General features: G+C 37.4%; 1 protein-coding gene across 4 annotated transcripts in view; it reads left to right on the top strand.

The window, feature by feature from the left end:
- Tmtc2 (transmembrane O-mannosyltransferase targeting cadherins 2) overlaps positions 1–9,074 on the top strand; it is a 352,627-nt gene extending 343,553 nt beyond the window's left edge. For all 4 annotated transcript variants that reach the window (XM_069989321.1, XM_069989349.1, XM_069989340.1 and 1 more), the window contains exon 12: positions 6,447–9,074. In XM_069989321.1, coding sequence (XP_069845422.1) covers positions 6,447–6,626 — 180 coding nt within the window. In that variant the 3' untranslated portion in view covers positions 6,627–9,074. The remainder of the gene's footprint in view (positions 1–6,446) is intronic.
- Positions 9,075–16,940: the final 7,866 nt, after the last annotated feature.

A 16,940-nucleotide genomic window follows, 5' to 3' on the forward strand; every position in this document is an offset into this window, starting at 1 on the left:
ATGTGTTTTGCTCTGGTGCTGGGAAACAAGTACTCTTCCACTAAGCATTCCCAACCCCTGAGAGGAAAGATTAAAGGAGAGTTTAAGGTAAAGTAACAAAGACTTAACAATTGGAACTGATTGATGTCGTGTGTGTGTGTGTGTGTGTGTGTGTGTGTGTGTGTGTGTGTGTGTGTGTGTGTGTGTGTGTGTGTGTGTGTGTGTGTGTGTGTGTGTGTGTGTAGAAAGGACAAGTAAGGAATGAAGGTTGACTTAGGATTCTAAGTTCGCTTTAGACCATGCATCATGCCAGTGAGTAGAGTAGAAATGAAACCTCATATATTAGACTCAGAGTCTAATATTATCTCAGCTCATGTTATACTTCCTCCATAAACCCTAACTGGCTATTTCAATATTATTTATTATATATCTGCCACATAAAAGCACCAATAAATAGAAAAAATTATTCCTAAGTGATCTTTCCATTAATATGTTTCTTAAATGCCTATCCCATTAATTTTTAAACACCATGGAATAGTCACCGCTCCAGTAAATTCAATCGGGTAAGCAATATCAACTGAATACACTTGGGTGGAAGTATGCAGACTTCATTAAGTTATTTGGTAGCTATTTTAAAAGGAGTGGGAGTGGAAATCTATTTAAAACTTCAGAGTGTGCAAACTCATCTGTTTGCAAATTATGTTTAGAAGGAAAATAGTAGGTATTTCAGAGACAGCATTTACAGTATCTGAATTCAATAATAACTAACCAGGCAGACTTCATTCTTTTTCAGTTACATAGTTTATATACCAAGAATATACAACTCCATAGATAATTCTGTTAGTATGAGTATATCCTTTGGAAATAAATAGTTAAAATATATTGGAATTGAAGAGTAAAATACTGGTCAGTTATTGCTTTTCACCTTTTTCACAAATTCTCTAGCCTGTTGATTTTCCTTCATGAAAGGGACATGGCCACAGGGACTAATAAAGCAAAAATCCCAACTACTTCATAGTTTTCCTTCTGATTAGAAGTCCTATCAAATTAGAGTATCTTTGCAGAGTCCCTTTTCCTTCCTCCTGAGTGTACTTCCCAAAGTTTAGCATTTTAGTCATGTTCCCAGTAGAAACATGAACTCCTAGCTATAAATCCCCATATGGTACCATTCTTCCTCTTCTACAGATTTCTTCCCAAGCCTACATGATAGGCTAAGGCCAGAAAAATAACCAAGTATTCCAATCTTGTATATTCAGGATACTCTATTTGGTCATTTGATTTCTTTGGGAGCCTCAAGGGCCTTGGAGTAGAATCAGACCTCCGCAATTTTGCCCTTGTTATACCCTTCTACAGACATCCATTATTTTAGTTTTATGTCTTTCCTCCAGTGATGGAGAAATAAGCTAAAGACCACAGTGAAATTACAAGGCCAGATTCCCTAGAGACTTTGAGAAAGACGTCATTGGCTGACTCTGTGTGGCTGCCAGTCATTCCATTTGATGCAAAGCATCTGTCTTGCCCTCTTCAAGGAAACAAGAAAGGTCTGCTTGTCCTTTCTCATCTGTGAAGTAGTGGGTGGTGTCACTTGTGGAGCGCCAAGAGCCATTTGTTCCTCGGCTGTAGGGCTGCTGCCGGCTTCAGTAAACATGCTGAAAATTTCATCAACTGTCTTTAATAAGAGACAATGGGTGGGAGAATAGTCAGTTACTATGGTTGGATTTCTTTTTCCCCAGCTCAAGTGAGAGCTGGCAGAGAGCAAGGATGCTCACCAGTACATAGCAGTCACCAGAAATGCTTGCGTGCAGTTAGAAAGGTAGGCAGTCTTTCAATCTGTTTAGCAAACCTGTAGCAGATTCTTTATTTCTGTATCCTCTTTTTCTGTCCGCCAAAGTTTAATGATTTACAGTTCTCTTTATAAAATTTCATTTGAACATTTATTCCCTTAAATCATTGCATAACCAAGAGAAGAATTCAAGTTTATGAGGGGATAGATACTTGATCTTGGTGTACTTTGTTGTAGAGACTATAACGTCTTATAGGAAATTCCCTCATAAAAGCTGTAAAATGATATGAATCTTTGATCTACAAGTGACCTGTACAACAGGGCTTCTCAAATTTTAATGAGCATACAAAGCACCTGGGGATCTTGTGAAAATTTACATTCTGATTCAGGTAGGTGAGGCCTGAAGTTCTGCATTTCTGTCAAGCATCCAAGTGATACCAGTGCTTTGAACTCCAGCTTGACCCCAGAAGCTAGGAGACCTGGAGGTGTTGGGTCCAGTGCAAGTCTGTGAAGCCACCCAGCTGTCCCTGAGGAGGGGCCACACATCAGGCTTAAAAACACAAAGGCCCTGCTTTTGAAGAAATGAAATGGCATCCAATATTAGAGATAGCTTTTTAACAGTTGAGACTATTTACATCCAAGTGACTGTTGGCAGTTTCGTAGAGGCTCCTTACCTGTTACTTAACATCACATTTTAGCAGTTACCATGATGTTTTTAGCATTGTAGAATGAATGTTTTAGAGTTTTTAAAAAATAATAATAAATACTCCTATTAAGATGACATTTACATTCAAAGAAAAACATTATAACTTGCTGGGCACTGGTGACTCACGCCTGTAATCCTAACTACTCAGGAGGCTGAGATCTGAGGATCACAGTTCAAAGCCAGCCAGGGCAGAAAAGTCTGTGAGACTCTTATCTCCAATTAACCACCAGAAGACTGGAAGTGGTGCTATGGTTCAAACCCCATGACAGACCAAAAAAAAAATGTTATAACTTAACCTTCCACTTATAATTGCTTAAAATAGAATGATGTTTTTATTTGTATGATAGGTAGATAGTGTGTGTGTGTGTGTGTGTGTGTGTGTGTGTGTGTGTGTGTGTGTGTGTGTGTGTGTGTGTGTGTGTGTGTGTGTGTGTGTGTGTGTGTGTGTGTGTACTGAGGCTTGAAACCAGGGCCTTGCATTCTCACTTGGCTTTTCTCATTCAAGTTCGACACTCTTATCACTTGAGCCACAGTCACATCTACATTTCTAGCTATTTGGCGGTTAATTAGAGGTAAGAGTCTCCTGGACTTTACTGCCTAGGATGACTTCAAAATATGATGGTTAGGTCTTAGCCTCCTGAGTAGCTCAGAAAACAGACATGAACCACCAGTACCCAGCTGGAATGATGTTTTTAAATATGTTTATAGTTTATATATGTTGTACTCCTTAGGGACCATAATAGATGAGCATCTGTGAATTTTCCTAGGATCTGTTATCCTACATTAGCTTCATAAAATAAATTTATGATTATTTTTATTTAATAAATACCATGCCAGTGTTATAATGTAAAACTGAAGTTATTATAAAAACACCATTATAATTAGTATTCAGACATCATTCATCAGAATAGGTTTAACTTCCTAATTGTGTTTTCTGAGAATAATATTAAAATACTAAAATTTTGTTCATCATTTACTGGCAGGAAGGTAATTCCCAAATATAGGAGAACCTCAGGATGCAATTTAGAAATAATAATGGTGATTAGTTATATGGTTTGTTTGATATATTTCACTAATCCATGTCTTACAGACTTCACCTAAAAATGGCTAGGAATCCATTAAAGATAAAGCTGGGTTAAAAAGAAACCCCAAATCCTCAGTATCCAATTCAGCACTCTTCTAGTTTGTACTGTTGAGATGATGAGAAAGGAGAAAAGCAGAATGTTATGTTTCTGTTTTCATAATCTCCACAATAATCCTATATAGCCAGTACTTCTTGTCATCTCATTTATAGGAGAAATTGATGTCCCCAGCTTGCTCAAGTGTGTAACTTCTCTGCAGTGGAGCTGATATCTGAACCTGGGCCATCTGACTCCAAAACCTCTGAGTATTTTTAATAATCCCTTTGCATTGTAATTATAGGTGCAGACACTCTAAGTCCAGGCACATTAGTAACAGAATGACTGAGGAAATCAATCCCACAGAGCCATCTGTGTTCTCTCAGCCCTATCACTGGACTTCTTCTATTTCTGGTTAGTCAGGAATGGTTTCCAGCCATGATGCTCCTGCCCTATTTCTTCTCTTTCAGCTTAGGGTGGCAGGAAGCCTGAACATTTTATCTCCTTTGAGCATCTCTAGTAACTCAGGCTGTGAACACACTTCACTGTCCACTTACTAGCTGTTTATTGGTAGTTGTGCCAAACAGTCTGAGGGGGTCATAATTCAGCAGGGTATTCAGGCATCAAGGAACTCAAGATAATACTGGTGGTGTGATAACATACTTCTTTTAGGAAGATGAAGTAGGTGGTGTTATTTTCGATTTCCAGTGTGGTGTTTTTCGCTGCCCATGTAATTTAGAGCTGTGTTTATTTGGATTGCTGTTTAAAATTAGAAACTGACCATCTGTATTTTTCTTGATAAGTATGGAGTCATTCTGACCAAAAGGTTTTGGAAGATCAGGAATAGCTTATATTTGCCACATTGTTTTGAAGGGTAGAAGGAAAAGAATGTAGGGAAGTTTGAAAACTTTAGAAGTTTAAAATTCAGGGGAATTTTGGTATGCATGCAGCGACATGATATAGACATTGAAACTTAAGTTATAAAGGCTATCCAGCAACATAAAAATTGCATAATTCTATATGCTAAACCTCAAACAAAAGGAGACTGGGAAAAGTGACCGACCTTGAAGTCACTTTGAACTTTGTCCTTGTGTGCTCCAGGCATTGAGTTTTTTGATAACATTGTAACAGCATTCATAGAAGTTGATGTTATTTTAGTGTTTCAAAAACTAAGGCACGAACACAGATAAGTTAGGGGGTTTGAGCAAGGTCACAGAGATTGGGCAAAAGCTTAAATCTGGGTTGCTGATCATGTGTATTACTTAGTTTATTTTGAACTATTTCACCCTCTCCTCAGCATTGTTTTGATTCAGAAATAATTGATTTACAGTAAAGGGGGAGAGCCAGATGAATTCAACTAAAAATACATGCATTGTGAAAATAATCATACAAATGATTGAGAATTTTTTCAGCTTTCCCACAGAGATGAAAGACAACAAGCGACATTATCTGTAAAATACAGGCATAATCATAGCATAAACATTGCTGTACTTTATCTGATATTTGAAATATTATTTTTATATGTGTTTTCAAAATATTAGCTGTTATCTATTCATCCGAATCTTAATTCAGGACAAGACAAGAACAGACCAGCCTTTATTTGTACCTAGGAAGCAAAGTGTTTATATTTTGCTTTTGGATGTCCTTTAAAAAGCTAATGTCTGAGAATTTGAGACTGGAAGCACTTGAATTAGATTAGTGCTACATAACTCATAATTTTTGAATACTTTTGAAAAACTATCACAGGGTAATTTTTGTAATGCAGTTATATATAACTGAAATTCTGAGACTTAGTAAAGTACATTTTAAGAATTAACATAGAACATTTCTAATACAGGTTATATCCTAAGTTTGAAGTTATTTATTTTCCTATATAGTAAATGTCCATCACTATTTTTTTTAATGTGCTTTAAAAAATAAGCACATTATCTTGGTAAAATAATAAGCTTGGGATGGAAATTCAGTGATATTTTATTTTTGATTTTGATTTTTTTTAACATGCAACCCCTGGAAAGAGAGTAAAAGACAAGAATCAGTGGACATGCGGACATAGCTTTGTCAATTTTCATTTATTTCTTCTGTTCATGACTCAAAGTGGTAGAACGCTAGCCTTGAGCGAAAGAGCTCAGGGTATGACTGACAAAAAAAAAAAAGTTTAATTATTTCTATCTGAACATGTAACAATTTAACCCTTTTTTTCCCTTTCAAAACAGTACAAGCAGACAAAGTTACTAAGTCTTTATTTTACCCATTCTTTCCCAGAGGGGGGAGGGGGGAAACAAAAGGCAAAAAATGACTTCCTAGCTTCCTTTCCTACTTAACTCACAAAGTACCTGTTAGATAAATTAAACTGGCAGCCGAGGAAGGAGAGCAGCACGTGGTATTCAGGCAAGGGAAAGGTTTCTTTGTCGGCTGCCTCTGGTCAAGTTGGAAGAGCAGGAATAGAAAAGGGTCAAACCACAGCCAGGCCAGGGCTTCTCTAGGCCAGGGGCGGAAGAAGGTGTGGCCTCAAGGGGGGGGGAGGGGAAATGACTGCCTCCAAGTGTGTCAGTTACCTAGGTGACACAGGTACTGGGCAGAAACTTAACCCAGAGGAGGGAGGAGTCTGCTCCACCTTCCCAGGGTGGACCTTACCGTACGCAGCAGCTGTGTGCAAACCGTTGGGTTTTTGCTGTTGTTTGTTGTTGTGTTGTTTTGCGTTTAATTCTTCCCAGTTATGTTCATCTACTTGTTACTAAATTACTCCCATCCGCCAACTCTGGAGGGGAATCCTTTGCCTATGTGAAGAATGTTGTTGTCTTCTGTGAAGGGAACATTGAAATGGCCTCTCTGTGATCTAACATCCAATCTCTTGTTGCAGTACCCGGCTGCTCTCATGAACCTGGGCGCCATTCTGCACCTCAATGGCAGACTCCAGAAAGCGGAGGCCAACTACCTTCGGGCGCTGCAGCTCAAGCCGGATGACATCATCACGCAGTCCAATCTCCGCAAACTGTGGAACATCATGGAAAAGCAAGGCTTGAAAACTTCCAAGACCTGACGCCTGGGGAGGCTGCACCTCTTCTTCCAGTTTTAAAGCTGACTTCAGTAACACACAAACCTTCCCAGCCGTACTATAATAAAAAGCTCATTTTGGACTGCAAGATCCAGGGCAAGAGGCCATGTGTGGTTACTGCTACTTTCTGGGAGAATCCACTTGGATGTTTGGCACAGCCATTAACACCAAAAAAAAGAGGGGGGGACAGAATATGGGAGACCTCCCGAAGGCTATAATTGTTACCCATTAGACTGGAAACCACAGCACTTAAAACCGGATCTTTTGGCATTCTCCAAAGGGAGAGTGAGGGCGGGAGGGGGAGGGGGGAAGTTACAGATTTTGTTCATTTGGGGAAGCTATGTTTCAAATTCTATTGTTCCTTAAACACTGTGAGAGGAAGTCAGAAGATCCATTCAGCCGTAGGAAACTCAAGGTGAAGTGTTCAATCGGGAGTGGAGAAACCTTAGTGCGCATGCCAGTGAGCCCAGGTTGTCCTAACGCTGCTGTCTTCCCTCTGTGGGACCGCCTGCTTATCAATTTCTGAAGCTTAGAAAGTTTGTTTTCATGTTCATCACTTGTGTCTGGATCTGTCAGAATCTGCAGTTGTGTATCCATGGAAGCACGGGTTCCAAGGATTTGGATGTCACAAGCTCCCCTCTTCTGAACCTCGTTTTGTTTTTCATGTTCTGGAAAGGGTGTGAATGGGAGGGCCAATAGTTGCTGTCAGAGGAGCTGGAAAAGGCTCAGATGTGTCAGGCAGACCTTGTTTTACTTGTTATTATTTTAATGTTGGCAGTCTTTTCCACCAAACTCAGCAGAATTCATGGCATGAATTCAAGGCAAATGGACAGGGAAGCTTATTAGAGTTCCAGTTTCAATAACTAATTGATCATGATCAGACCAAAGGGAGGGTGCCGAGTGCTATCTTGATGATGTCAGTTAAAACGTCAAGCTTACACAGGACTGTAGGGTGATGGCAGTCTGGGATTTTGTTTTACAAAAAGTTGATATGGCATCTAGGCAGTTTCTAACAGGTACTCCAAACAGCAGTACAGAGAAAATTTCAAGGAATTACTTTTAGTTTTCTTTTCCTTGAAAGATGTCAAGAATGACTTATTTTTAAACTGCAATTGAGTATAGTAGTGTTCGCCTGAATGAGTCTAGGCCATCTGTCAATTGCTTTTCTCAGTTGAAAAATATTTTTCACTAGCAGATTAGTATTTAATTTCTTTACCTGTTCTTAACCACTTCAATGATCATTTCACGAGGAGAACACTACAAATGAGGTAGAGGAAAACAGATATTGACTTTTTTTTTGGCTTGCAGTCAAACAAAAACACCAATCCATTATCTACTTCTTTATAGAGAAATTAACTATACTATACCCTACATATTTATTTATTTATTATTCTACCATAACATAATGACAACACAAAAAAGGTTTTAACTCATCAAGCCAGTTCATTGCAACTGAAAATTCACCTTTTCCCCTTCCTTTTCACACTCCATGTATATATGATCAATGTTTCCACTAAAAGGAAACTGGACATGCAAATACATGCATTATGTTTTCCATATTTCTTTATGTTGTGTTTTTGTGTCTGAATAATACAATGGGAAAAGAAAGTAAGGTAGTGTTCTTATGGTATTAGTCTTTGTGAAAATACAATTGTAGTGAGAGAGATTTTTTGATCGCATTAATAAGAAGGCCCTCCTATAAATGTGTGTATTATTTTGTGAATATTTCACTCGTGGGCCAAAAGTTAATTAAATCTAAATCTCTGTGTATTGAGAATGATATTTAACATGTAACAACAACAAATCTATGGTCAAACCAAAATAGTGGGATGAAGTATACTTTTCATCTTCTATTGCATTGGAAACTACAAAAAAAAAAAGAAAGAAAAAGAATTTAATATAAGGCTATAAAGATAAATTCGTGTCTTAACATGTTTATTTATTTAAATAGTTATTGACTTATGAGGATTTTCTAGTCTTAACAATGTCTTTTTTTTTAATTGTTAATTGTTCTTCCTTTTCAACATTTGATTCTTAATAGGTTCACTGAATGCAATAGAGGAACCTCCTGTGACTCAGTTTCCAAGTATCATTAATAATTGGGCGTGGGTCATAAAAATGCATGGATTTTTAATAACCAATGTCCCTGACACTTTTCACTACAGGGCTGGATTTAGTAACTGACCAACTCTGGGAGGGAGGGTTGGGGGGGTTCTTAGAACATGATCAAAAAATGTCTCCGCTCAGGGATTTATGGTGGATTATTGCAGACAGTGCTAAAAATATAGAGCACAAGACAAGTTTACTAAATTAAAATTTTATTTTTTGAGAAATTGTTATTTGTATAAATTATCAAGATTTGTAGGCTTTCCTTTTGTAGAAATAATTGTTTTATGTGCCAGAGGATTTCAATTTTGTTTTCAACAATAAAGCATTGATAACAAATGTATTGTGTAAGTAAGCCTTTTTCCTTTCCTTTCCTGTCCTGTCCTTTCCTTTTTTCTTCTTTCTTTCCTACTTTCTCTTCCTTTCTTTACTTTTTCCTTCCTTCCTTCCTCTCTCTCTCTCTCTCTCTCTCTCTCTCTCTCTCTCTCTCTCTCTCTCTCTCTCTCTCTCTCACTCACTCTCTCTCTCCCTTTCTTTCTGTCCTATGACTTGACCTCAGAGCCTGGCTGTTTTCCCTGAGTTTTGTACTCATGGCTACCATTCTACCACTCAGAAGTGAAGCTGTGGCTTTTTTTGATAGCTTACTAGAGATAGGAGTTTCACAGACTTTTCTGCCCAGGCTGGTTTCAAGCCACAGTCCTCAGATCTCAGCCTCCTGAATAGCTAGGATTGTAGGCATGAGCCACCAGCTCCCAGCTTATGTAAGTTGGCTTTTTTTTTTTTTATCTCCTACTGCACAAATACTTTAAAACTGGGATCTCAACAGTATAGGAGAAAGTTGTTAAGGACTAGATATTAAATGTCAGAGATATATTATTTTAATATATAATCCATATAATCATCTAATTTCCAGAAGTTATCATAATAAAGGTTGCTAACATCACCTGGTTTACCCTGTACAGAGAAAATGACAAAACTTTGATTTGTTTTCTCTAGTTATTAGAAAGCTTCTAGGAACTATTTCAAACAGCATATAATTGCTACTTCTCGTCCTGGGAAAGATCTTTTGTCTAAAATCCCTGTATTTAGAAGAGTATGAATGGATCAGCAACACTACTTTACTCTTCCAAGAAAGGTGTTGCAGCATATTTAAAAATTAGTCATAAAATTAGGGGTTCTAAATAGGTACAAACTTTCAGAGAATTCTGTCTTGATTAAAAGAAAGAAAGAGTGAGAGACAGAAAAGGGAGGGAGGGAGGGAGGGAAGGAAGGAAGGAAGGAAGGAAGGAAGGAAGGAAGGAAGGAAGGAAGGAAGGAAGGAAGGAAGCCACAAAGCCAGGCACTGGTCATTCACATCTGTAATCCTAGCTACTCAAGAGGCTGAGATCTAGTATGTGTATTTATTTAATAGTTATTGTCTTATGAGTGTAGTTTGAAGTCAGCCTGGCCAAACATTCTGTGAGATGCTCATTAACAAAAAGCCAGGGTGGAGCTATGACTCGAATGGTAGAGTGCCAGCTGTAAGCAAGCAAGCCAAAAGAGCAGGGAGCTTGCCGGGTGCTGGTGGCTCACGCCTGTAATCCTAGCTACTCAGGAGGCTGAGATCTGAGGATCGCGGTTCAAAGCCAGCCCCGGCAGGAGAGACCGTGAGACTCCTATCTCCAATAAACCACCAGAAAACCGGAAGTGGCGCTGTAGCTCAAGTGGTAGAGCGCTCGCCTTGAGCTGAAGAGCTGAGGGACAGCGCCCAGGCCCAGAGTTCAAGCCCCACGACCGACAAAAAAAAAAAAAAAAAAAAAAAAAAGAGCAGGGAGCCCATAACGTTAAGTTCATGTTAACAGCATGGTTATGTAGTTCCTATTTCCATAAATGTAGGGCAAAAGTTAGTTTTGAAGACTTGATTGGATCCAGTTTTACAGGTAAGGAAACAATGGCTCAGAGATATGAGCAACTTGTCCTGTATCACTAAGCTCACAGCAGAAAACATATCCTAAAGATGATTACTGTCATGCATATGCATCCTGTGTCATTTGGGATCTCATGTACCAGAAGCTTTGAAGATTTAAATTTCTCCACTCTCCTGGTATTTTCTTTCCTGTTTTCTCCTCCACAAATTACATTTCCTGCCTCTCTCCCTACAGAAGGTCATGAAGATTAAAAGAGATAATTAATAGAAACATCTAGAAAGCCATAAACGATGTTGGTAATCATAGTATTAAACTCACTTTCTACCGTGGGAATATATGGCCTTCAAGTTAAGTGATTTAACCAAAGGGCCAAACTGCTTAGCAGCAGCAGTAATAATGATGATGATGGTAATAATAATAACAATAATAATATTCTGTTATTAAGAAGTCTTGCTATACAAAGTAATTACATGATTTGATTTTATTTAAAAAAGCAGCATTTTAACTCAAGTTACTCTGAAATTAATAGAGGCAGAGACTTTACTTTTTTATTGGACATTATTTCTCCAGCATATTGGTGCTGAATAGAAGACCATAAAACATACTGTAAATGAGAATTCCATGTATTATTTACTCATGAGCTACTTGAGACATTTTTTAAATCTGCAAAAGTTAAAAGTTAAGATGTGGGGATTTCATGACTCTCCATTTGCCATTTTTGTAGAGTGATGACAGTTTTCACATAATATATGTTTCCAGGGAAAAAAAGAAAGGAAATATGTCTACATCCTGATTATTCTTCCTAATATAAGAAGAAAAGTGGATTTCTATGGCTGCTGTATTAGAATTACAGTTCATTTGTTTGTACCTATAGATATGATTTTCACTTAATTTAACTAGCACTATAGAATATGTGTTATGATTTAATTGAAGGCAGGGGTATTTCTAGAAAAATAGGTTCATACATTAGAATTCTTACTCACTGTAGGGACAGCAAACTGAATGACATTGCAATTTGACTAACATAGGCTTGTAGTAAAAGCACACATGTGTACTAGAGCTTTATCTTGCTGTGCCATTTTGGGTGGTCTTCCTGCAGGATGCAATCAGACTGGCCCTTGAGTCAGCTTTCATTTCATCTACCACTTCACCACAGATTGGCCTTTGGTGGCCATAGAAAGCCAAGATGTATTTCACCCTCTGGACCACTGCTGGGATTTAGGTTTCGTGTTCACTTGAAAATTCTTGTGAAGTTTTTCTTCTAGGTTTCCCAAACTGTACCTTCATGTCTCACAGTTGATCTCTGATGTTCTTTTCCTATTCAATTTTCTGTTTCCAAAGAATGAAGAAAAGATTTTTTTTTTTTTGGTTTGGCAAAGGAAAATGTTTGATCGAATGAGAAAGTTAGAAAAATATAAGACAATGGTAAGAGACTAGTAAAAAAAATATATAAGAAATCTAAAACGTTATTGTATCTAAAATGATGTTTAGGAAAAGTTTCTGGAGCTTCTAAGAGAATACCAAAGTAGTGAAAGTGTAGAAACATTGGGAAGTGATTGGTCATGTTTAAATATCCGATGGAGAATAATGTGTAAGACTTGATTAGAACAGTTTGAGATATATTACTCTATGTTCTCTGAGTTGCTCAGTCATCTACCAAGACTAAGTCATTATACTAAGGGGAAAGCATTACAAATAAGAGAATAAATTGTACAATTATAAATAAGCTTGAAAAACTGATTATATGCTACTGGAGGCCAAGCTGAAAAATCTGGTTTGAAAAGTGATAGAAGAGTAATAGACTACCTAAATACAGTAGGAATTAGTCAGAGACCTCACACCATTAGCCTAGAGAGTTATAGCCTCTAGTTGTCAGGTAATATTTTTTTTTTTAATTTCAAAGAAAATCAGGCATTCAGATCTAAAAAAAAGAAAGAAAGAAAATATATCAAACAAAACCAAATAAGAATATTCCCCTCTATTTTTATTTGCTCCTGTTTTTCAAAATATGACTTAAAGATAAATCCAGAAAAAAAGACTGCCAGTTTTCCAATTCTAGTTTAGAAAAAAAATGCTAGGAAAACCCATTTTCCTTACAGCAGGAGGGGTGTAGGGGTCTTTGCATAGGAAAGTAACAACAGGTGGTGAATGGATAACCGCACTCTCTGTGAGAGGTGAAACTCATAGTGGTAGGTACCCAATAAGCACTTCTGCTTGGAAGAATAGACCAAAGAATTTTAAGAACAAGGCTGTAAAATATTCAGTTTTGAGTTAACTGATTATAAACAGTCCGCACCTCAATGGAAGAGAGAGAGAGAGAGAGAGAGAGAGAGAGAGAGAGAGAGAGAGAGAGAGAGAGAGAGAGAGAGAGAGAGAGAGAGAGAGAGAGAGAGAGTTCTCCAGGGTGTTGTATCCTAGTATGTACACCAGCTGGAGAAAAACACCAGATGTCCTATTATATTGTGCTGTGTTGGCCAAAATTTAGGCCAAGTTCAGCTAAACATGTGAGGGTAAACAAACAAAAATAAAAGAGTTGTTGGACAAAAGTGTTTTGTTTTTTTTTTCTCCCTCTTTTTGTCATACTGAGATTCATACTCAGGGCATCACAATTGCTAGGCAGATGTTTGACTACCTAAGCTATTCTGCCATCCTTTTGTGTGTTGGTTATGTCTGAGATAGAGATAGGATCTTGCCTTATGTCTGCGCTAGCCTAGCCTGGATATGATCTTCCTGTCCGTGCTACCTTGAATACTCTGGATGACAGGCATATGCCGTTGCACCCAGCCATCGGGTGCATTTTGTTGTTTGCTTCTTTTTTTGCCTTTCTGTGATGCTCTTAGCTGCACCTCCCAAATACTAGATTATAAACCTCAGTTACTGCACCTAGTGGAAAAATATGATTTTGATGACTCTCATTTTCCTTTCTCAGTGGTTTCACCAGCTAAAGCTGTAGTTGGCCTTGTTTTCTAGTTTTGAGCAAATCTTTCAGATGAAAATACTTTGGAATCATATCTAAAATTCAAATGCTAAGAAATTTAGAAGGAGGCAAAATTCCTGCAATATGCCAATGTGTCCACACTCATCAACTTCTGTTTTGGGTTTGTACTGTAGATAAACAGTTAGGAGACAGATGTATTCTACACTGGATGTGATATTGGGGACTTCTTAGGGTGGTTCTGAACTTCTAAGTCCTTATCCGTAATTAGAATCCGAGAATTATTATGACTGTTAGATCTACCTCATCAGATTGTTTTAGAGATGCGTATTAAAGATATGGTACCCTGTTGAAAACAGTAAGATACTTCATATGCAAAAATAAAAAAGGAGTAAAATCTCTTGGGGAGTAAAAAAATATCTAATCATTAAAATTGTTCATTTATACCAACAGTTATTGAAAAGAAGGACCTCATTTCCTTGAGTTGTCAGGTGATGAGATTAAACTGTCACTTTAACATTAAAGCCAAAAATAAAAGCAAGTTTGGGAAATCTCAGTGGTCACCTCTATTCCAACAATATTGAAAATTACTCTTTGTTGTTTCCTGTATGTTGTTTCCTGTGTTGCTTAAACATTTGCCTGAAAGCACCAAACAAAATACATTTCAAACTAAGATTTTTTTTTGAAATTCAATCTGGAATTTTTTCTCTTACTGATAAAGGAGAGTTCCATACACATCTTTGTCATATCTCTTCTTTCCCTGAGTGGCATTTCTTGCTCTGAGCAAGAACAAAAATGTTTTATGTAAAGGATTGACGCTGTGAATCATAGCAGAGGTATAATTATGACAAGCATACGACAATGGGAAAGAAAAGTACAAAAGGGTTAGGGTTTGTAACAATATTACGAAATGTCTGCTCCATCTCCTTTTTTGAGTTGTCTGGATTTGTTTTTCCCATATTGTATTTTTTTCCTCTTTTAAAAAAAATTAATTTTATTATCAAGGTGACTGCAGAGGGTTTACCATTATATATGTCAGGTAGGGTTTAAATCATTAGAGGGGTTACCATTATATATGTCAGGTAGGATTTAAATCATTTACCTCAAGACAATGGGTTTAACTCAGTGCCTCAAACTTACTGGGGTTGTGTACTCACAGATGGTGCTCTATCAGTAAGTCACACTTCCCAGTCTGTCTTTTTCCTACTTAATTAGAGATGGAATCTCGAAAATTTTTCTTCTCGGGTTGGCTTTGAACTGTGACTACCCAGTTACTGAGTAACTAGGATTACAGACTTGAGCCACCAACATGTAGCTAGAACAAAAGATTTGATCTCACTTTATTTCCTCTGTTAATCAAAACATTTCAAATGATGCTTCATTCCTCATAATGACTTCCTTTCCTAGCAGGTTATATTTACAGAAGCTGTGGACTTTGTGGACATATATTGAGTGATTTTGTGTTTGAATGTCTCGCGCGCGCGTGTGTGTGTGTGTGTGTGTGTGTGTGTGTGTAAGAAAGAAAGGGTGGACAATGTCTACAAAAAGGAATCAGATTAGTCAGGGAACACAAAGACTCAGCAAATATATTTCTCTTTGTTACTTTGCAATAGAAAACGGACAGGCTGTTCATGGTTTATAATTGTTCTCTGGAGGGTAAGAAGCTTTTACTTAGCTGTGTGTATGCTCCTCATACTTTTATATTCCCAAAAGAATAGCCTCAAATACAATAAAGAAACCCTCAAATTCAGAAATAGTGTATGGGATCATACCCAGTTATGCTACTGGTTATGCTATGGAAACTTATACTCAGTCAGCAATAGGCAAATGGGTGGTGGACCACTGATGCATCATGGACCTGTCAGAAGAAATATCTAAGCAGTGCCATTACATGATAGAAATGTTTTGTTGTTGTTATTGTTGTTGTTGTTGTTGTTGTGGGTCTTAAACCTCAGGTCCTGGACTCTGTCCCTGAGATTCATTTTTGCTCAAGGCTAGTGCTCCACCACTTTGAGCCACAAGGTCACCTTTGGTTTTTTGATGCTTAATTGGCAGTAAGAGTCTCATGTATTTTCCTGCCCATCCTGGCTTCTAATCTTTATCCTCAGATATGAGCCTCCAGAGTAGCTGGATGGGATCACAGGTGTGAACCAGTAGCACCCATCCCTAGCAATTGATACTTATAAATGATTAAATCTGTCCAAATGCTTCTGTGCTCCACTTTCACTTGGACCATGCTTGGTTAGATACAATTTATAAAGCTCTGCTAAAATGACTTAATGTCTTCTACTGAGGGCTGGCAATGAAGATAGTCAGAACTTTGTATTTCCCCTTTCCTTCAAAGGTGATCTTTGCAAACTCTGGCTACTGTTGGGTTCTATAGGATACAACTTGCAGCTAGTACTACAATAATTTACAGGTTACATTGGATCCACTCACTGTTAGCTAAGGAAACTTAGCTATGTCAATCAATTGCTCCTAGTAAAAGCTTCTTCATTAATTTAGAGCTGGGGCCAAATCTACATTCCTACCTGCCCCTTGACACTGTCTTTATTTCTAAGTGTATAACTTTTTTTAGCTACTTGAAAAATTTCAATAGATTAACTCATCTTCGTTGTCACTCGAAGATCATAGTTTTAGAATAATTATAAGCCCAAACAGTAATTCATTCAGAAAACATAAGTAACAACAAATTATCCAAGAAAACTCACTTGCTTAATTTTATAGAATGAGATGGGCTTTGTGGGTTTTAGTGCATTTTAGAAGCATTATAAACACCTGGGAGACCTGACAGAGACTCACTTGTCAAAGATGGCTCCTCCTCTAATTGTGACTCTGATATTTGTTATTAGAATGTACTAATATGTTAACATATTTTCCTTTACTATATAGAAGTACATTAATATAGTAATATTTTTGTCCTCTACTTATATAGAACTACTAGAAATGTTCATAAGTGGTTATTACCTAGATTTTTGAGTATTTTTAAAGACTTAGGACTAAGAATTGAATCATGCCATTTAATTTGAAATTTTTAATAACAATAAAGTCATCAAATGAATTGGACAGATGTGGGAGAGCCAATATTGTGAAATACTTCTTTTTACCTCAAGCAGCTTTAATGTTATTAACAGATTCAGATAATGCCTGCTTCATCAAACTATTCATTGGTGTTTGGCTAATGGAGTTTTGAAATTCATCATCCTAGACATAAGCCCCCCGCCTTAAGTGCTATGTTCCCTCAGAACAGTTATTTTTTCATATCTTCTATCTTACAATCCTATCTCATTCAGTTAAACTTATATAAAGAATGTTAAATGCTTTCTAACAGAAGATTTAATTCTAATGGAA

Source organism: Dipodomys merriami, unplaced genomic scaffold (genome assembly GCF_024711535.1).
Source record: "Dipodomys merriami isolate MVZ:Mamm:240054 unplaced genomic scaffold, mDipMer1.0.p SCAF_10, whole genome shotgun sequence".
NCBI lineage: Eukaryota > Metazoa > Chordata > Mammalia > Rodentia > Heteromyidae > Dipodomys > Dipodomys merriami.